The sequence below is a fragment of the Pantherophis guttatus genome, chromosome 2 (genome assembly GCF_059756535.1).
Source record: "Pantherophis guttatus breed Tessera chromosome 2, ASM5975653v1, whole genome shotgun sequence".
NCBI lineage: Eukaryota > Metazoa > Chordata > Lepidosauria > Squamata > Colubridae > Pantherophis > Pantherophis guttatus.
The window spans coordinates 110,932,213-110,954,150 of NC_142064.1; the positions used below are offsets into that span (position 1 = coordinate 110,932,213).

Consider the following 21,938-nt stretch of genomic DNA (forward strand, 5'->3'; position numbering starts at 1 on the left):
TCAATTTTTTTTTGTAAATTTAGTGTTGTTTGGATGGTGAGTTGAGGCCATTAACATTCACCGATAGAATTTTTAGGGTTTGTTCCATTTCTTACTGACTTTCCTGTTGTTTTCCTTTGATGTTCCGTCCTCCCTCTTCTTTACTGCCATTTGTTGTCTCAATGCCTGTCATTTGATCATATAGTTCCCTTGCTTTACTCTGCGAATCCACCTTTATTTTCTTTCCCTGCCACGTTACCAACATTCCTTCCAGCGTTGTCCATCTAAAGGGTATATATCTTTTGTTTAGTAACGTGGCCAGAAACCAATAGTCTTTTTGCAAGTCTCTTATTCTTTTGGGTATTTGCTTTAAAGTAATTATTTCTTTGTTCCTGTAGAACATTGGTTCATTCTTTGTTATCTTGTATACAATATCCCTCACCTTCCTTCTTACAAATCTTATATGTACCTCCCGGGGAAGTTTGTTTTGTCAGGCGTAATTTGTATGAACCCGGTAGACTTCATCTAATTCATTAATTATTTCGTCCTTTTCTCTTTGGAGTGCCTCTGCTATCATCTCCGCCATTACCATCGTCAGATCTTCCTCCCTATCTTCAGCTACATTTGGGAAACGCAGATAAAATGCCGCTTTTTCCATTTCCAATTGCGCCACGGTATTCTCAAGTTCCTTATTTAATCCCGTCATTTTTGTATCCAATGCTTCCAATTTTTCTTCTGTCAATTCGGTTTTTTGTTCTATTTCTTTTATCCTTTGATCGTTTTTTGGGATGATTTCTTGTAACAGATCCATTTTTTCATCTATCTTTTGGATATCGTTCTTAACTTCTCTCTTTACCTCGTCCATGTCTTTTCTAGATTGTTCATGATTTCTAGTCATGCATTCTTGCATTTTGGCCATGGTCTCTTGGATAACAATGAGCGTGGCCTGCATTGTTGGCATATTGGGTGTACTAGGTTGCTTCTCTGCTGCAAACATTCCCTCCAAGGTTTTCTGTGTCACAGGGGAGGCCAACGTTCCCGCTAGAATTGATGTTATTTTCTTGCCTGTCTTCAACGTTGTTGTGGTGGTGCTAGTCATTTCTTTCAAAATCCTATATTGTTCCACCAATATTTTATCAACTTTCTCCCAAATCACCAAATTCTATATAATTTCTTTCTTTCTTTTCCTTTTCTTTTCTCTCGTGAAAGTTCCATTCAATAACCTTTCAATCACTTGATCTCTTTTCTTTAAATAAGTTCCTTTAAATAATTAATTATCTCTATAAAATACTCCATAAAATGTAGCAGAAATATAAATTTGAATATAAATATAAATATATATAAATATATGGCTTACATAATCAAAGGCTAATCAATCAATCAATTCTTCAGTGATCAGTAGCTATAATACTTGTTATATAAAATCAAGAAGAGAAATATCCCAATAATTACTTCTAAGTCTCTATATATATTATAAATTTTAAATATTTTTCTAAATTGTTAAATACTATCTTATTTGCTAATAAACAAATATAGATAAATAAATAAGTATCACTATAATTCTTAATTGATTCCAATAAATATCAATAATAATTTATCTATGCCTAAATAAAAAGGACAAATAGGAGCAGTATATTTTCAGTGTTCTATGAGCCTTGTTTGTTATATTTTCAGCGAAGGAAAAAGACAAGTTCATTTTATTACCGCTGGAATCCTTTCCGGTTTCAATATGGCGACCTCTAATCTGCACAGTCACAGTATGCAATTCTTACTTTGCCAAACTACCTCTCTCCTTCCGTTAGGGCAGCTAAAAAGAGGGTACAAGAGATGTCCGTTCTTCCTTTAATCTCCACAGTTTAAATCCGTTTCTCCTCACTTTCGTCTTTACTGTTTTAATGTTTTTTAGTCTTTCTTCACTGATCTGTATTCCATCCCCTTCCTTTTTGCTCGTCTCTTCAGTTGCCGCTCATTTATGCTCTGAGTTCTTCTTTTTTCATGCTGCCCCTCCGAAAAATACTTTCTCCTCGATTTTGCGCCAAAATAATCCAAATTAATTCTGCTTTTTGCTCACCCTCAGCGATCTTGCACTGTACTCACTCCTTTGCTCCCGATGATCTCATTCGGCTCGTCGGGCCTCCGGGCCAGCTGCACTCGCCGCGCCAGCCGGCTTCTTCCCAAGCCTGGATTGAGGGATCTTCTCGGTACGGTGGGAGATCACACCTCTCCTCGCCTCCCCCGAAGCTTCCCCTCCTTATTCCCGATCTCTCCGGGACCGGTGTCCGCCGAAAAAGGCACCAAAAGTTTGAAATCCGACACCAGAGAGCGCTTCTCTCCCATGCTGCCACGACCCTACGTCACCGCCGGAAGTCAAGATAAAATATATTTGATTAGTATTTTTACTTAGCATGAATCCCAGGAGATTGGTTATAATTTAGTAAATCATGTTAATTTACCAGGAATTGGCATGTTGGCATGTTGCAATTCAATTAGGATTACTTAGCTGTTAAATATGAGAAGTAGCTGTAATTTTCCAAATGACAGATTTCAATTTTCATCAGCCTAACCTGTATGGCCAATAGTTGGGAATGACAGAATTTAACATAATCAGGAAGGCTTCATATTACTACACCTGCTCTAAACACTTTTCTTGACAGCAATAACTACTGAAGAACTGGGCTCTTTATTGTTTTGTTCAATAAATTCTAGAGCGTTTACTGAATATACAATTAACCATCTTAACATAATACTATATTTTTTAAAAAAGAAAAGGAGTTGTTTGATAGCTAACCTGTAAAATGTAGTGAACAAACATGTACTGGCACACGACACAGGAGTGATGCTTGGTCGCTCAACAGTGAGACTCTGTCTCTTCCTCATTTTCAACCTTGGGAAAGGGAGAAAAAGAAAGTGGGAGTAGCCAGCCTTGTTCAGTGAAGATGTATTTAACAGCATAGACACTGGCCTCATTAATGCTTTTGGCGCTCTCCAAAGGAAAGAACAAGACAACATACTATTCAAGTTAGAAAATTTAAAGAAATCCTTGTTGGCCACAATTGACACAGCTGAGCCACTTATAGATCTAGTCTCCCCAATAATTGAGCCTCTTACTTCTCCCCCAGAGGGCAAGGGATTGCATGAATATGAGATCATGGAAAACAGAAGCCAAGATCCACAGGGGCCATTAGAGGTCCCAGTAGAGATGGAGATGCTATCATCCTTATGTGAATATCGTATGATACCTTCAGCACCAAACCAAGAGATTGAGAGAGGACCCACGTCAGTGTCAACATCTCAAAGTCAAATGAAGTATGATCTAATAACTCGTTGCCCTACACCTAGAGAAGAGGCACTGGAATGGCAAGCTCTGTTAGCTTGTGCTAAAACCTCTTACTCTGAACAAGTTGCTCAGGAGTCTACACAGGACTTAGACGGGACTCCCCCCTTTTTAGAAAAGGCCAATTTCGTGTGTGACGACACCTCAATCCATTACAACAACCCTACAACTTCCCTTTGTGTAAAGCAAATTTCCTGATGAGCAGCAAAAGACAACCCTTTCCCTTATAACCTGGTATATAGTGAGTTGGACTGTTCCATCAAAAGACCAACTCTTTTTTGACTATATATCACAATTTGACATCCTCTTCTTACAGGAAACCTGGGTGTCAGGTATGCTTCCTTAGTATCCAGGAAAGAAAAACCCAAACTCAAGCATTTTGAAGAATTTGGTACTTTTACTGAATATGAAATGATTAACAACCCAGGTAAAGCTGGAAGTGAGCAAAACGCGCGAAATGCATCTACTAAGCTTCTTCCCCCCCTCGTGTTTATAAATCATCAGCCAATCCAAAGGTCTTCCAAAGGTCAGGTGGCAACACGTCTGGCAGCGTCATTCATCAGGAATGTCGGACAGTTGGTCAGCCATCCCCTTTTGAAAATTTAGTTTCGTTTCTCACAAAGCCCCTCCTACAAAGACAAAACCAACTCCTGCTCCCTTCCCCCCATTAGCTCCATACTAATCCCTCCCCCTGTTTCTTATGGCAGCTGAAGCAGGCAAGCTGAGGCTGACACTGGGCCTCCGCAGAGATTTAGTTAGATCAGTGGTTCTCAACCTTCCTAATGCCACGACCCTTTAATACAGTTCCTCATGTTGTGGTGACCCCCAACCAGAGGTGGGTTCTAAATTTTTTTTACTACCGGTTCTGTGGGCGTGGCTTATTTTGTGGGCGTGGCTTGGAGGTCATGTGACTGAGTGGGCGTAGCTAGCTGGTCATGTGACTGGGTGGCCATGGTTATGTGTATAGGGACTACTCAGAGGGCTGAAAAAAGTCATTTCTGACAGGTCCTCGCACTTTTGACTGGTCCTCACACTTATGACCATCCTCACATTTATGCCTGTGCAGCATTCTTAACAACCATGTCACTCATTTCACAACTGCTTCTCTTCAACATGGGGGCAAAAAACGTAAAATGTGAGGACAGTCGTAAATTCAAGGACTGGTCAAAAGTGCGAGGACCAGTCAAAAATAACTTTTTCAGCCCTCTGAGTAATCCCTGTGCACAAAAGGACTACCCAGAGGGCTGAAAAATGTGATTTCTGACAGGTCCTCGCACTTTTGACCGGTCTTCGCAGTTATCATCATTTATGCCCATTGTACCATTCTTAACAACCGTGTCACTCATTTCACAACTGCTTCTCTTCACCATGGTGACAAAATAGGGCAAAAACGTAAATTGTGAGGACAGTCGTAAATTCGACTTACGACTGAAAATAACTTTTTCAGCCCTCTGAGTAGTCCCTGTGCACAAAAGAACTACCCAGAGGGCTGAAAAATGTGATTTCTGACAGGTCCTCGCACTTTTGACCGGTCTTCGCAGTTATCATCATTTATGCCCATTGTACCATTCTTAACAACCGTGTCACTCATTTCACAACCGCTTCTCTTCACCATGGTGACAAGATAGGGCAAAAACGTAAATTGTGAGGACAGTCGTAAGTTCGAGGACTGGTCAAAAGTGCGAGGACCAGTCAAAAATAACTTTTTCAGCCCTCTGAGTAGTCCATATGCATAAAAGGATACAGCAATAGAGAGGGATGAAGGAAGGGAAGGGAAATTAGAGTAGGAGTGAAGGTAAGACAGGGAGGAAGAGAGGAGAAGGAGAAAGAAAGAGGAAGTAGGGAGAAGAAGAAGAGGGGGGGAAGAGAAAGTAAGTAAGAAAGAAAAGACAGAGGTGGTAGGTTTGAGGAGAAAGATTGCTGTACAATAAAAAAGATGAAAGGGAAGAAAGCCAACCCCAAACAAATATTAAGATATTAAGATAAAGAATGAATTGTTAAACTTTAAAGAATAAAAGAGAACAGATAGGAATAAATAGCAATAATTAGAAACACACATACAATACAACGTATTTTCTTTGAACAGAGTATTTGGCCGGTTCACAAATTTAAACAGTTGTAGGAGGTTAGCACCCACCCCTTTCCTAGAAGAATGAAATATTTTGGGAAATATTAAAAAGGCAGAATATTATATTTCCCTGGATGAGAAATGGAGAAGCATATTTTACAGACAAAGCAGCTCCCACCTTCCTGCCCCCCACCCTTTGTTAATGGGCCAGAGGCAGAAAGTCAATCCTTTGTCAAAGGACATTTGCAACACAATAGCAACAGAAACTAACACAATGGGCCCCATCAAGCCATGTGATCTTGTCCACCATTAAACCATCTTTCCAAGCAGCCTCCATGTTTCCAGTATCTTTTTCCCCACTTGAAGCAGAACCCAGAAGGATATTTCTTCCAACACAGTATTTAGTCATTTCAATTAAATTTATAATTTCTATATTTCCTTTTTACCATATTTATTCCTCATCTATTTTTTTTAAAAAACCAATATTACCCTTCATCCTCATCTCTAATCTTAATCAAATTCAATTTTTCCCTTCTATTCTATATTATACCCCTTCCCATTGTCATCTATTTTTATATCCATCCTCACATTGGTTAATTATGTAATACAGTTGTTTAATACAAATTCAACATTTTAATATAAATCAATTAGTTATATAACTACCTTTTTTGTATATTAATCAATATGAACATGAATATTCCAATTATTTCCATGCAATCCAATTTCTTACAAATCAATTAATTATATTTACCAATAATAATAAACCAAATAATTTCCCCCATATATTCCTCCAAACCACAACTTAACCATTTCTGCTTTCAACACAATATGGAATTAATAGTATCTCAATTATTACAATTCCCTAGTTAAATAGAGCTTTTTTTCTTAAGTGTTTTAAAATCTTGAACCTTCTCTTGCCCTAAATTTCCCATTGTTTGCAGTTTTGTACCTACCTTTTTTGGTGAGGAAAAAGAAAAAGAAATCTCTCTGCCTCATTTTGTCACGTTGCACCAAAGACCCTGCTTACTTTCTTTTTTTTTTTTTTTAAATATTGCATTTTTTAATGAGAATTTTTTTTAAAAAAAGAGCGCTGGCACTTGTTCCAAATTGCTATCTTTTACGAAACCACTTTTTTAAAAAAATAATTTTTATTAATATATTCTATACACTAATACACAAATAAAATATACAATCCTGCCACCATGGTATAATATGATTACATTGTCCATAAGTATAAAATCATTCCTTTATACATACATATTTGCCACCATATATATATACATCATCATATATCTATTCTATCCCACCTTTTCTGGACCCAATCGTACCATACTTTCCAACTGTTATAAAATTCTGAATCTTTTTTACCATTGATCAATCTAGTTAATCTATCTGATTCCGCACACTCATTGATTTTATATATTATTTTCAAATCTATCGGTAAGTATTGATTTTTCCACTCCTGCGCATACACTAATCTTGCTGCAGTGATAATGTGAGTTAACAAGAACCATATATCTGATTTAACATTCAAAGGTTTTGCCCCCAATAGGAAAGTCTCAGGTCTTAATTCCAAATTAATCTGTGTAATTTCCAAAATCCATTGCCGTATTTTTTTCCAATATTTAACCGCCTGCGGGCAGGTCCACCATTGGTGAAAATAAGTTCCATTACTGTAACCGCACTTCCAACAGCAGGCAGATGTCCCGGGAAACATTTTAGCTAATCTCGCCGGGGGGAGATGCCACCGGTAGACCATTTTATATATGTTTTCTTTATATGAGGAGGCCATGGTTAATTTCATATTTTTCAACCAAATCTGTTCCCATTGCTGGAAGTCAAGGGAATATCCAAAATTTCGCCCCCATGCTATCATACAATCCTTCACTACATCCTGTCCTATCTGCAGAGACAATAAATATGCATAACATTTAGATAATATCCCTTTCCCTCCTTCTAATAAGATCTTATCCAATTCTTGTCTTTTATGGTAGATTCCTTCACTATGTAAATCTTTTTTATACCTGGAGTGCACTTGAGAATAAGACCACCAGTCTATCTTATATCCTTGAAGAGTTAATAGTTCTCGTGACTTCGGATTACCCTGAACATCCAAGAAACCTTCATACGTCAAGGTTTTCTCCCCTTTATACTGTAGGAAGTTAGCACCCACCCCTCTCCTGGAAGAGTGAAATATTTTAGGAAATATGAAAAAGGCAGAATATTATATTTCCCTGGGATAAGCATGTTTTGAAGCAGCTCCCATCTTCCTGCCCCCCACCCTTTGTCAATGGGCCATTAAGGCTTGGGCCAGTCTATTCTACATCACAAAGATCTACCTCCTTCAGGCAGAGCCATAGTAGGAATTATCAAAGATAGGATTAGCCCTCTACACAATAGCAGTAGAAACTGACCACATGTGACCTGGGAAGCACATGTGACCATCAGCCAGCAAGGCCCCCACCCCCTGGGAGTCTGACAACCAATCAGGATACTCTTTCGGGGCCCCAAGAAATGCAGAGCCAGAGAGAGCATAAAAACCCGAGGATTTACTGTATCTGCCCTTTTCTGTTCAGGAACTCAAGCCATGTGATCCTGTCCACCATTAAACCATCTTTCCAAGCAGTCTCCATGTTTCCAGTGTCTGTTTTCCCCACTTGGAGCAGAACCTAGAAGGATGTTTCTTCCAACAATTGGCGACCCAGATGGGACTCCAAGCTAACCTAACCAATGGACCAGGCCCAGGTAAGCCTCCCTTGCTAGCAGCAGACCCATTGAGTCTGTGGGTATGTTTTCCTGGACCTTGGCCATTTGGAACTAGGTTTTAAAGGGGTTTTGAGTTTGAGCTCAAAGGCTGCTTGGAAAGAAGGTGAGTACCTCTAAATTTTAATTTTAAAGTATGGAAAAGCATGGGGAATTTGTGTATGCCTGCATGTGTGTGAGTGAAGGCCCTTCTCCCAATCACAGTTGGATCTTACTTCCTCTGTGCATTTCCTAACCGCAGAAAGACTAACAGTCTGGAGAGCATGGGGGTTTTGCCAGAGCACAGGACCTTCTGTTAGGGAAGGAGGAAGTCTGTGTGTGGGATTCCACCTGGAAAACAGTCTGATTTCACCTCTTTGAGTGACCTCTAGCCGCACCTCTGCCTACTGCTAGCTCCACCGAGCCATGACCGGTAGGATAGAGAAAGCAAGGGGGGGTTGCCAAACGTGGAACTTTGTGTTTAAAAGGAATGGAAGCCGAGCGAACAGAAGCGTGTGAAGGGGGGGTAATAAAATTGTGAAAGGGAAACCCGGTTTTGTCCAGCCCAGACACGGGGCGAGCGTGTGTGTGTGTAAGAGGAGGTGCCCACACCTGGCTGCAGGGGTCAGCAGGTCCTCGCGGATCCCCTTTTTGGATCCGAAAAGTTGTGGTGATTCCCTGGAGGAAGGGGCCCATACTTCGCAAGGGAATCGAAGTCCTTCCCAGAGCTTTTTCCTCTGAAAACTGAGAGCGTGCCACCCGGCTAAGTCGAAGTGATCCTTCCGGAGAAAAGGAAAGGGTCATGGGTAGCGATAGTTCGCGGGTGGCGGGGACCCCAGTAGATGAAGTGCTCGCGGCCTGGGACGCCAGGCGGGTGCCCATATTGAGGGGCATGGATAAAAGGAAATTAGGAAAATTGTGTCAAAAATGGGCTTTGCTAAGAGATAACACCGGGAAGACAAATTTGGCTAAATAAAGGTACTTAAAAGAAAAGGGAAATATATAAATAGGAATGTTGGGGTTTGTTTGTTTGTCTCTTTCTCTGTCTTCTATGCAACCACGTGGTATGTTTCTTAAGATTTGTGCCTTCCCTAATTTAACTGAGATTTATGGTGGGAATGATCAGTATGTGTGAAATCTCAGAGTTCTGCTTTCTTCTCTTTGTCCTTCTTCTCTTTATGTGTTTGTGTCTAAGTCTTTGTGCACCCTCGAGGTAATTGTAACTGTAAAATGTATCTGATCTCTAGAGACAAGAATTTTAAATTGTTAGAAAAGGAAAAAAAAAAAAGGTTGAAGCAATGAAAATGGGGGAGAGAGAGAAAAAAGAAAGAAAGAGCCTTTGCCCTGTGTTTGTCTGGCCAACAAACACAGATTAAAGAGAGCATTTCATTTCATTTCTGTTTTTTTTTCTCCTCTCTCTGTATCTTAAAGTAACAACTCAAGTTTATGAGGAAACGTTTTAAGTTTGTTTACAAGGAAAAAATCAGTCTTGCATTTACTGTATGTGTTTAAATGGGTTTACCTGTTCATCTCTTTCCTGAAGCATGTGAATCCAGTTTTTTCTTATCTGTTGTGTCTCCATTTTGTTGAAACTGCATTATCTGTTTAGTAACTGCAATACTGTTGTGTTGTTTGTTTTCAAACTCTGCTTGCAAGCTATCTACACCCCCCCCCATCTCTAATCCTGTTACATTGCCTTTCCTGGGAAGATTACCCACAAAGGGGGGAGGGGACCCTGTTCTAATGTCTTTCAGCCCTGCACAAAGGACTCTGCAACCTGTGGAAGCAGAGCACATGGATCCAGATGCTGCCTCCAAAGGAGACCCTCCATCTGTTTGAACCAGGAATTGGGTTTGAATCCAGTCTCCACTGAAAGTCAGCACAGCAACCAGAGTGGAGCAGACCTTCCTAAGCCTGACTGACCAGCCTTACCACCAAGCATGCTACCCAGCAGACATGAAAGAAAAGACCCTGAGATGTATAAGTAAAGACCAAAAGACTCTTTTCAATTCCCAGAAGACAGCTGGAAAGACTATGGGGGAGGGTGGAAATTCATTGTAAGGTTTTCTTTCTTGTCTCATTTATATTGTAATCAGTTTATTGTAAGAATTGTATTTGGGAGTGGTTGCCACAGCAAGTTATGTACACTCTAGATTTCTGTCTGGTGGGGAGGAGAAATATGTCCAAAATGTTTGTATTGCCTGTATTGTAAAAGTAGCTGCATACACATGCACAGAGAGACACACTATTCAGAATTAGATTGAAACTATTCCCTTCCCTTACCTCCACACAAAGCTTCTCCTAGGTTGATTTTTGCTCTGTAGCACTAAAAGCCCAAGTAGTCATATCTCCCTGCTAATTCCATGGGGAAGGAAGCAATACCCCTCAGGCAATTCCCTCACTTGAAGAGATAGCAGAAAAGTGATCTCCAAAACCCAAGCCCTGACTGTGACTTACAAATGATGCTGCCCAGTTGCCCAGTAAAGGAAGATATATTGCACTGGTGGTCTCATGAGTAGAAATCCCAGGGCTCATTATGTGTAACACCAAAAAAAAAAAAAGAAGAAGAAAAAAAAAGAAAAAAAAGAAAAAAAAAAGAATGGATATTGTACACTGGCTAACCTCAATTTGGACTCACAAATCCTGGATGCACCACAGTAAGAGCTAGGGCAGGTTCAATAACCAACCCATGAAATGGGCAGCCTGTAATTTAAAGGAAAACTATGGCTGTGAAAAATTTTGGGACATGTGCTTGCTTGAAATCTGACTGGAAGCTCACAGAAAGTAATACCTGAAATCTGAAATTAATTGGCATGGAAAATTGGATACTGCAAAATTCTTACCAGAACTTTTCTCCTGGCTGCTAGACCTTCATGGTTGAAAGCTTTCAGGAGCCACTGAAGGAATCCTTTTCTGTTGCCCCTAACAATGCCTCCCCTTTGCATTAGAAAAATTAAAAGCACCCATTAAGGCTCCCTAATCTGATCAATTTTAATCTTTTGCCAAGAACTTGTTTCAAAACTCATGTTTTGAAAAAAAAAGAGTAGGGATTGTAGGAAATTAGCACCCACCCCTCTCCTGGAAGAGTGAAATATTTTAGGAAATATGAAAAAGGCAGAATATTATATTTCCCTGGGATAAGCATGTTTTGAAGCAGCTCCCATCTTCCTGCCCCCCACCCTTTGTCAATGGGCCATTAAGGCTTGGGCCAGTCTATTCTACATAACAAAGATCTACCTCCTTCAGGCAGAGCCATAGTAGGAATTGTCAAAGATAGGATTAGCCCTCTACACAATAGCAGCAGAAACTGACCACATGTGACCTGGGAAGCACATGTGACCATCAGCCAGCAAGGCCCCCACCCCCTGGGAGTCTGACAACCAATCAGGATACTCCCCAAGAAATGCCCCAAGAAATGCAGAGCCAGAGAGAGCATAAAAACCCGAGGATTTACTGTATCTGCCCTTTTCTGTTCAGGAACTCAAGCCATGTGATCCTGTCCACCATTAAACCATCTTTCCAAGCAGTCTCCATGTTTCCAGTGTCTGTTTTCCCCACTTGGAGCAGAACCTAGAAGGATGTTTCTTCCAACAATACAATGTTGGGTAAACCTGAACTTCCTGTGCCGAAATCCAACATGGAACTTTTGAATATACTCTTCTTCTAACCTTTTCCCAAGTGTACCCAAGCGTCCTACGTAAATAGTGATCATCAAAGTGTCTAGGACGGCCGGATGCTCCCGGCCATAGAAAATAGTGCCAGCCATGTTGAAGACCGGCTCCCTCAAATGTCAAAAGTCGTCTCTTTTGTAGGACCATCCATTCTTTCACCCAAATCAAGTTCGCTGCTTGGTGATAGAGCTCCCAATTTGGGAGTCCAAATCCTCCTCTATTTTTGGGTTCTTGTAACATTTTAAGTCTAATCCGCGGCCTCTTTCCCTGCCAGATAAATTTAGATATACTCCTATCCAAATTTGTAAAAAACTCTTTATTCAATTTTACCGGGGCTGTTTGGAATAGAAATAACCATTTGGGTAACACGCACATCTTAATGGTTGCCACCCTTCCCAAAATTGATAGCTGGAGATTTTTCCATCTTTTTAAGTCTCTGAGCATCTGGCTGTAAAGAGGAAGATAGTTATCCTCCTTTATGGAGGAACATCTGGCGGTCAACCATATACCCAGATACTTAATTTTATTTGTTATTCTTAAGCCCATTAACTGCTCCAGCTGTTGCCTTTGCATCTGAGTCATATTTTTCACTAGGATTTTAGTTTTTTCTTCATTCATCTTTAACCCCGCTACCTTCCCATACTCTCTAATCAAGCATAATAATTTCAGGCCCGAGTCCAGTGGTTGATCCAAGATAAATACAAGATCGTCTGCATAAGCCTGAACTTTAACTTCCTCCTGCCTAATCTTCATTCCTCTTACTTCCGTGTTTCCTCTCACTTCTCTAAGCAGGGGCTCTAAAGTTAATACAAATAGCAATGGGGAAAGGGGACATCCCTGTCTTGTACCTCTACGAATTTGAATTCTCTCCGTCTCCTCTCCATCTATGAGAACTCTTGCAGTCTGCTCCCGGTAGATAGCTCGAATTGCCCGAATAAAATTCCCACCAAACTCCATATATTCCAATTGAGAAATCATAAATTCCCAACTGATTCTGTCAAACGCCTTTTGGGCGTCAACAAAAATTAAAGCTAATTGTTTATCCAGGTGATTTTCGAAAAATTCTAGTGTATTCATGATAATTCTAAGATTATCTCGTAGATATCTATTAGGAAGGAAGCCGTTTTGGTCTGAGTGAATGAATTGGTTAAGGAAGCAGCTAAGCCTAGCTGCAAGAACCCCCGCAAATATCTTATAATCGGAGTTTAGTAATGATATTGGTCTATAGTTCTTAATAAGAGATAGATCAGTTCCTTCTTTTGGGATAATAGAAATATAAGCCTCAGTCCAAGATACTGGAACCTGAGCCTCTTTCATAACCGCATTGAATAAATCCATCATGTGTCTTCCTATCACGTCAAACACTATTTTGTATAATTCAACTGGAAGGCCATCTCTACCCGGGGTTTTGCCATTTACCTGTGCTTTCATAACTGTTTCTACTTCCTCCATCGTAAATTCCGCATTAAGAATTTCCTTCATTGTTTCCGAGACTTTAGGCAAGTCTGTCTTTTCCAAATATTTCCGAATTTCACAGATATTTTCCTCTCCTTTCTGATAAAGCTGTGTGAAAAAATCCTGAGCTACCATTCTCTTGCCTTCCTTAGTACAATGGAAATTCCCAATTACATCTTTCAGCCCTTCTATTCTCCGTTGTTCCTGCTCCTTTCTAAGCCGGTAAGCCAACCATTTTCCTGTTTTATTCGCCCTTTCAAAAAAATTTTGTTTAGTCCACTTTAGTTTATTTGCTAATTCCTCTTGATCCAATAATTTAATCTGGTGTTGCCAGTACTCCCTTTCCTCTATCAATGTTGTCTGGGTTAATCCATTTTGCATCCTTTCTTCCACCCGTTGTAATTTATTCAAGAGGTTGTCTCGGTGTTTCTTATCCGCCCTACGTTTGTCAATCATATATTTGATTAACCATCCCCTCATCACTGCCTTAACCGTATCCCATGTATTGTATATTGAAGTATCCTTTCTTATTTTCCTGGAAAAAAAGATATAACTCCTTCTTAAATTTACTCATGAATTCTTCATCTTTCAGGATACCTATATTCATTCTCCATCTACTCTTCCTACAATGTGGGATCTTCCAAGTTACCATTAGCGGGTTATGATCCGCCCACTGATTGGGCCCTATTTCCACTTCCGAGACCAGCCCCCTCAACTCAAGAGACATCCATATCATATCTATTCGGGTCCACGAGTGGTGTCTGGGAGAGAAATAAGTATATTGATTTTTATTGGGATGTCTCAACCTCCATATATCCTGTAATCCAAATTCCTCCCTTAAATCATTACATATTTTTGGTAATGTTCTCTTAATATCCTTTAACTTTCCTTGTATGTTTCCCGGGACATAATCCTGCATTCTATCCGTTACAGCATTGAAATCCCCCACTAGACAGACATGTTCATATTCCAGTTCCCCCAATTTAACATATAAGTTTTGATAAAAAGTCCTCTGATTGTCATTAGGGGCATAAATACAAACCAATAAAGACTTCCACTGGGCAATTTCTATTTCGAGCATGAGAACCCGGCCTTCCTGGTCAGCAAAAACCTGTTGGGATTTCAAATGATGTCGTACATATACCACTATCCCTCTTTTTTTTTGACCTGCTAATGAGGTATAAGTTTTACCCAACGCCCGGCATTCTAACAAATGGTTTTGATCTTTTTTTATATGAGTCTCCTGCATACAGACAATATCATACTTAGCCTTTCTTAATTTATTCAAAATCCTACTACGTTTATTAGGAGCATTTAAACCGTTAATATTTACAGATATCAAACGCACTAATTCCCCCATTTCCTTTTCTCATCTAAGTTTTTACTTTCCCGCTGTTATAGCCTTCTTAACTGTTTGTCTTGTCTCCCTCTGAGGTGCTGTTAATTCCTCGACTTTTCATATTCCCCCACCCTTCTTTCCCGCCTTTCCTTCTCTCCTCTCCTCTACCTCTTCTTCCTCTTGCGATTCCTCCAAACTTCTACTTTCCCCTTCTCCTTCAACATCTAATTCTGACAAATTAAATTGTTGTTCCATGAATTCTCTTGCTTCTTGAAGACTCCGAATCCTCACCTTCTTATCCCTCCATGTCATCAATAAACCTTCAGGCAATAACCAACGATATGAAATTGCATTTTTCCTCAGGAAAGTCATCAAAAATTGATATCTGCGTCTCTGTTCCCTTACCCGACGTGGGATTTGTTTCAAAACTGTCATCGGTTGGCCTTTATATGTAATAGTTTGATCCCTTGTTCGTTTATAAAATTCTTCACACAAAGCTTTCTTGTTAAAACGAACATGAATTTCCCGAGGAAGATTGTTCCTTTTTGCGTAGCTAGTGAATACTCTAAAGGCCTCATCAATATCCCGTTGGATCATGAGTCTATCTGCCTCCAAAGTTTCTGCAACTATTTCTCCTACAATGTCATCCAGTTTTTCCCCTTTCTCTTCCGCCACATTCTGTATTCTAAGGAAAAAAGAAGATCTCTCCATTTCCAGAAAAATTATTTCTTCTTCTAAGTCTCTATTTATGGTTATTTGTCTCTTCTCCCAACTGTCCATCCGTCCTTCGCATTTCTCCATCTTCTTCTCTATCTCCTTCATTTTTTCCTCTTGTTGTATTAATGTCTGTCGTATATCTCCCAGTTCACTTCGCATCTGTTTAATTTCTTCTTTAACCCCTCTCATTTCCGCTTTCACATCTGCTCCCAAGTCCTCAAAGTTCTTAGATGTCGACTCCTGGTTTTTAGCCATTGATTCCTGGATGGCTTGTAACATATTTTGAAGAGCCTGCATAGAGGGCGTCTTCCCCGTCGCCGACATATCTTCCGATATTCTTCTAGAAGCTAAACACGTCGAATTTGGGGTTACAGCGGTAGGCAGAGAGATAATTTTCTTATTTGTTGTGGTAATAGTTGAAGATGTAGACATAACTGAAAACAACCACTGTTCCTCTACTCTTTGTTGAATAAATATATCAATCAAGTCTTTTAAATCAAATAAGTTAATCCATCAGCTCTTGATATATCCAAATTAGTTTATTTTCAATGTTTATTATGAGGCAGTGTATATATATCTTTTTCCCGCCACCTTTCCTTTCCTTTCTTTTCCTTTCCTTTAGTTGTAATATCCAAATCCACCACTAGGTGGCAGTACAAGACCAACCAAGGGCAGTCTCCGTCTTCAGCAGTGGGGAAAGAAGAAAAAAATATCAAGTCAAGATGTGGCAAAAAGCTCGCCTCTTCTGATAATGTGACAAAGAGAGAAGTAAAAGAGAAAATCTCACTACGTCTTCAACAAGATCAGTCAATTATTCCTCATCCAACAGACAATATATTCAAATAAAAAGAAGGGAGAAGATGAAGTTTTGATAATATCAAAGTTCAAAGGGAGATCAATAACTGCTTCTGAGGGGGAAATAACAGCTAGCAGCAAGAAGTTTACAAGACAGTCGTTTCTCCATTTCAGCCGCTCCCCCAGTAAATGGCAAATCTTATATGTTTCTTAGGCAGGAGGTTCAGTCAGCTCTGAGCTAACTTAGTAAAGTAGAATTCTTACACCACGCTGGCGGGCTCCCCTCTCCAGTTGGTATAGTCACGATTTCGGGGCGATCCCACGCCGCCCTCTTTCTGTGCTGGTATCCTGAGAAGAAATCTGCCAGCTTGCGGGAAAGCCACCTCCTCGCATGCCCCGATGCCTCCCCTTCTTCGCAAGCCTCTCCACGGCTCACGATGGCGCAGGAACAACCGCCAGACACAGAAAAGGGAGAACTAGGATAAGCAGCTACACAATTCCTAGTCCTCCATTTAGCATGACGCAACCGGAAACCGGTTTCCGGTTAAGACCCTGCTTACTTTCAATTTCGCTTTTTCAGCATAGCTAGGGGAAAAAAAAAATCTGCTCCAGGAATTTACCTCTTTGCAGCTAGCTAGCAACAGAGCCCTCCGCAAAACAGCTGAGAGTAGGGGCTCTTTGAAGCCCCGGGCAAGAATTTAAAGTTTTTTTTCCCTCTAGCCATCAGCTGGGACTCCGGAGGCAGCAATAGATTGGGAGTGGGCGGGGTAAGCGAACAGCGACCGGGCGATCCAGCAGAGGGTGAGGGTGAGTGAAGGCGTGGGGGGGGGCGAGAGAGGGCTTTGTCGACCCCTGTGAAATGGCCGTTCGACCCCCAAAGGGGTCGCGACCCCCAGGTTGAGAACCGCTGAGTTAGATGGTTATTGGGCTAACTCTATCCCAGCTGTCCCAAGTAAGATGGGCGGGAGAGCTAAAGAGGGTATTGTGACATTAGTTAATACATCCCTGCAATTTAAATGTGTATCACTGCCACAGCCATGGGTTGTGACTACCTTACTCTTAATTAAACATTTTTAATATCTATATTCCTCCACTTAATAAAAATAATTTGATCAACAAGGTTTGGGACAGCATAGATTTTATCCTTGGCTACTCAGACAAATACCCCACAGCAGCAATAATTATAGGGGGGGGGACTTAAACGCTAGGATGGGCCCAAATGAACAAGCATTATTTAATCAATTTAAGATCCATTATGATGAGAATGTACCAGGAGAACCCCTGCATTCCAGACAATTTAAAGACCCTAAAGCAAATCAGGCAGGTTTGTGTGTAGGACAGATGACTGTACGTTTGGACCTTTGTAACCTTAATGGTTCCACATGGGGTGACTACCCAGCAGAATATACTTATCGGGGAGCAGGAAGAAAATTCACAGTTGATTACTGGATAATATCATACAACCTCCGGAAGTTCTTACAGAAGATGGAGGTAGACTGGAAAGCGATCAAGATTCAGTAATCCTTACTCTTACATTACACCAGACTTTTTTAAGGATTGGCTCAATCTACCTACCCAGGTTAGAGAGCCAAAATACCCAGGTAAAAATTAAATGGACCGAGAAAAATGCAAAGGAAGGTACTAAATGGAAGTTAGTTCCAGAAACCATAGAACTACGTACATTTCTACTAAGAAATAAGCTTGAAGGATTATACTTAGAGAGGTTTGAAACCTTAATTTCAAATTTGAAATCGGTTCTCACTAACAGAATACTAGCTCACTCCAAAAAGCCAGTTTTAAAGAATAAAAAATGGTTTGATAGAGATTGTGTGCAACTGAAAAGGATATATAATAGGGAGTACAGAAAAAGTAAAAACGCCCCTTCTGAGGATCACACTCACTACTTAAAGCAGTTGAAGGCACAATATAAGACCCTCCTAAAAGAAAAGAAAAGTGCAGCTCTGAAGGAGTCTTGGCATAGATTAATTGCATCAGTCAATACAAAAAATACATCCCTTTTTTGGTACATCACTAGAGGAATGGGGAAATCCCCATTACCCCCAACTAATTCATGCCTGGGAAGAATATATGAGAGAGCTATATAGAGACCCCAACTATGTAACTAAGGAGAGCCAAATTAGTTTGGACCAAACTCCTTACCGGCCACCTGTTACACCAGAAGAGATATCCTGGTTGATCTAATCCCTCAAAGCTAATAAGGCACCTGGTGCTGATAAATGTCCTTCCAGAAATAATCAAAAAGAATGTCAGTTGCTGGGCTCCACTTTTATCATCTCTGTTTACATTTATAGATAAACCAGGCCATATGCCAAGAGATAGGGGATTAGCAATTATTATACCAATTTATAAAAAGGGTAATAGAAATGACCCAGGCAATTATAGACCCATTAGTCTTCTGAGTGTTATTAGTAAATTGTATGCCAAACACCTATACTATAAATTTCAGGATTGGCTAACGTCAGGGGGGAAAATCAAAGATGAACAAGCTGGTTTTAGAGAAGGAAGATCAATGGTAGATCATACCTTGGTACTTCACCATCTGGTTCAAAAATACACATATATAAAAAAAATTCCTCTTTTCGTGGCCTTCCTTGATTTTAAATAGGCCTTCGATTCAATATCCAGGAACACCCTCTGGGAGAAATTAAAATGCACTACTATAAATGCCTCCTTTTCCTCATACAAGAGAACACCAATAGCAGAGCGGGTATGTATATGTGGTAAAGGAGAAGTCGAAGATATCTCACATGTTTTATTGTACTGTGAGTTATACAGAGTTTATAGGTCAGTATATATTCTTCCTATTAGAGAGATTGCCAGGGAGAACAGATAATTTTTATGTAGGCTTTCTCTTCCAGGACTCAAAACCCAGCTATCACGTGTGCAGTGGCAAAATTCTGTGTTGCTGCAATGAACACAAGAAAAAAATTGGTTACAGAATTATAGCTGTCAACTTCTGCCAATTTTTTGAAGATATCTCTAACAATTTTTGGAAAATTATATTTACTCACATACTTAAATCAGCTCTCCACTCACGTAAACTAGGGAGTGAGTGACCCTAACTGTTTGAGAACATGTATTTTCTTAACTGGGATGTTATTATCCACTATTAATGTCAGTACTATTTTTTTAATATATTGTAAACAGTGATGTCTATTGCTGGTCTATGACCATAATAAAGTTATATTCTACTATATTCTACTGGTGAAGTGGGCACAGCAGCGCCTGGGAGGTAATCCATTTGGTCCTGGCAATTTGAATTCATCTAGAGTGGATAGATGTTCTCTTAACATTTTCCTGCCTATTTTGACTTGCGTTCCTGTTTTGTCACCTATGATGCTGCTTTTGATAGGTTGGATTATTTTTTTCTTTTGCATAAAGACAGATGCAAATAAGGAATTAAGCAGTTCCACTTTCTCCCTGCCATCCATAACCTCATTTCTGTCTTCTCTTAGTTTATTGAAGTCAGCTTATGAGTAGGGCTGCCAATAAATTCGATTTATAGCTATCAGACGTACAAAACTTCATCCTTGCGTGCATCTGTGTATGCATTCACAAACATATACGTATAGAAAAAAATAGGTAATTTAAATACTGATGAAATGAAAAACAAAATACTTTTTGCATTTTATAATCATACAACATCACTATCTCTAAAATAGTGCTTGATATGTTCGGTCTAGTAGAAGCTCTTAAATAATAATGCGTTTACATTTTTAAGATGCCATCCCGTTTTGGAATTCTGCTTCGTTTTGAGAAAAGTTAAGGACATTCGTCCCACCTACTTTATATTAATATTGGGCAAGTTCTGCGTAGTTTATTTGGCCCCGCCTCCAAAGTACTCACTCCAGTGGAACAACTAGCTGATTGATAGCTTTCCGGTGACTGGGAGGAGATCCAATTACTTCCGCTGGTGAGCCCAACCCTTTCCGTGCTGAGCGACCCGGAAATGAACCTGCTTTCAATGCAGAAGGCCTGAGTGGTAACGCGATGTCTGGCCAGCCGGCATTGCGGGTCAATGCGGCGTTTGCTGCACGTTATGGGAAGTACCGGCGTCGCGAGGAGCTGCAGCGGCGTGAGTGGTGGACAATGTGGTCGGGTTTGCGCTTTGGGGATTTGTTACCGCGCTGTCTTCATGTTATGCCTGATTTCTCGCTCCCTCAGTGCAGGACAAATATGGGGAAGAGGAGAAAGTCTCGAGTTCCGAGTCGGCGTCTAGCGAAGAGGAGGTGGGTAGGCGTTGAGTGACAAGAAGCCCTCATTTCTGTTAATCCGGGAGAATCGGGTTACATTTCCTGACGGGTGGTGTTCCCCTGCTGCTCTGAAAGCTGACATTCCAAAGCAATTGGAGCGACGTCTGGGCCCTTTCTCTCTGCAAGTGAAACGCTGACTTTCCAGAGGTTCGCAAGGGGGAACTCTGAGTTTTGCTGCTAGGGGACGGGGTTTTTATCACCTTCCTAAAAGTGCTGCTTATAATTTAAATGTCTAAATTCTGAATTTAACTCTAATGCCTCCAACTTATTGAGAATTATTCGTGGTGTGTAAGGATTAAAAGCAAAAGTAATACATTAAAACATTGATAAAAGACATGGAGAGGGCTAGGCAGAATTCTTAGCAATTAGCACTGAATAAAGCTCTTTTCTGGGCAAAGGGCCATGTCTTCAGGGCTCTTTTGAAGAACAGCAGGGTCAGACCTCTTAAGGGACTCTTATAAAGGGCAGTCTAGAGCTTTCTGATGTCTGTATTTTTGAAGTTCTATCTTTGCTAGGACAAAGGTATCACAGAGCAAATTTTTTTTTCCAAATGGTAATATTCACCTCTGGTGGTTCTTTCCTTCCATTATAGGAACTTGACCCCAAACTGGATCGTGCTTTTTATTCCATGTTAGGCTTATTAAAAACAAAGGATCCCCGAATTTATCAAAAGAATGTCACTTTCTACACTGAGGAAGGTGAGTATTGTTTACAATGTTTTTGGATTAAGGCAACTGTCCAGTGGCTTTGTCTAAGCATACATACATACATACATATTTATTTATTTGAAAATTTATATTGCTGCCTATTAGCACATGGCAACCCAAGGTAGCTTACAGGGGTACAAAAACTACATATATAAAATAAAACTAATAAATGAAAATAATCAAATAAATTAATAAAATAATATAATAGCCCTCCACCTGGTGACAACACATCACACCAGCCATTTAATGGGCTCCATCTCACTCTGGGTTCCCCAGGCCTGCTGGCAGAACCAGGTCTTCAGCACCTTCCAGAAGAGTGTTAGAGTGGGGGCCATTCTAATCTCTGGGGGAAATGATGTTCCAGAGAGACGGAGCCACCATGGAGAAGGCCATTCTTCTGGGTCCCACCAGATGTATTTCCCTCAGGGATGGGACCCCCAACATTCTTTGCCTCCCTGCTCTAGTGGGTTGGGTAGATATGACCGGTAAGAGACGGTCCCTCAGATAACCTGATCCCAAGCCATGAAGGGCTTTAAAGGTGACAACTAGCACCTTGAATTGTACCTGGAAGCAAATCGGCAACCAATGCAGCTCCTGCAGGAGAGGTAATACATGTGCACATCAAGGTCTACACAAAAACCTTGTGGGCCGCTGCATTTTGCACCAGCTGGAGCTTCTGGATACTCTTCAAGGGCAGCCCCATGTACAGTGTGTTACAATAGTCAAGATGGGAAGTGACTAGGGCATGAGTGACCATGAGTAGGGATTGTCTGTCCAGGAAAGGGTGTAACTGGCGCACAACCCACAGTTGTGCAAAGGCCCTCCTGGTCACGACCGCCACCTGCTCTTAAAGCAGG

General features: G+C 40.5%; 1 protein-coding gene and 1 long non-coding RNA gene across 8 annotated transcripts in view; one reads left to right on the forward strand and one right to left on the reverse strand.

Annotated features, from left to right (window-relative positions):
* Positions 1–18,860: 18,860 nt before the first annotated feature.
* LOC117677553 (uncharacterized) lies at positions 18,861–20,002 on the reverse strand. Its single transcript, XR_004594815.3, has 2 exons — positions 19,907–20,002; positions 18,861–19,026 (listed from the first exon to the last, which is right to left on the reverse strand). It is a non-coding gene; the product is annotated as an uncharacterized LOC117677553 (long non-coding RNA).
* Positions 19,979–21,938, forward strand: part of KRI1 (KRI1 homolog) — a 149,788-nt gene continuing 147,828 nt past the window's right edge. For 4 of the 7 annotated variants that reach the window (XR_015732794.1, XM_034437838.3, XM_034437840.3 and 1 more), the window contains exons 1-3: positions 20,039–20,196; positions 20,286–20,350; positions 20,967–21,072. Coding sequence is in view for 6 of the 7 variants with exons in the window: in XM_034437838.3 (XP_034293729.1) it covers positions 20,112–20,196; positions 20,286–20,350; positions 20,967–21,072 (256 nt within the window). In the remaining variant the exon portion in view is untranslated. Of the gene's footprint in view, positions 20,197–20,285; positions 20,522–20,966; positions 21,073–21,938 lie in introns of all 7 variants that reach the window. The other 3 variants (XM_034437836.3, XM_087888497.1, XM_034437834.3) reach the window with 2 other exon arrangements.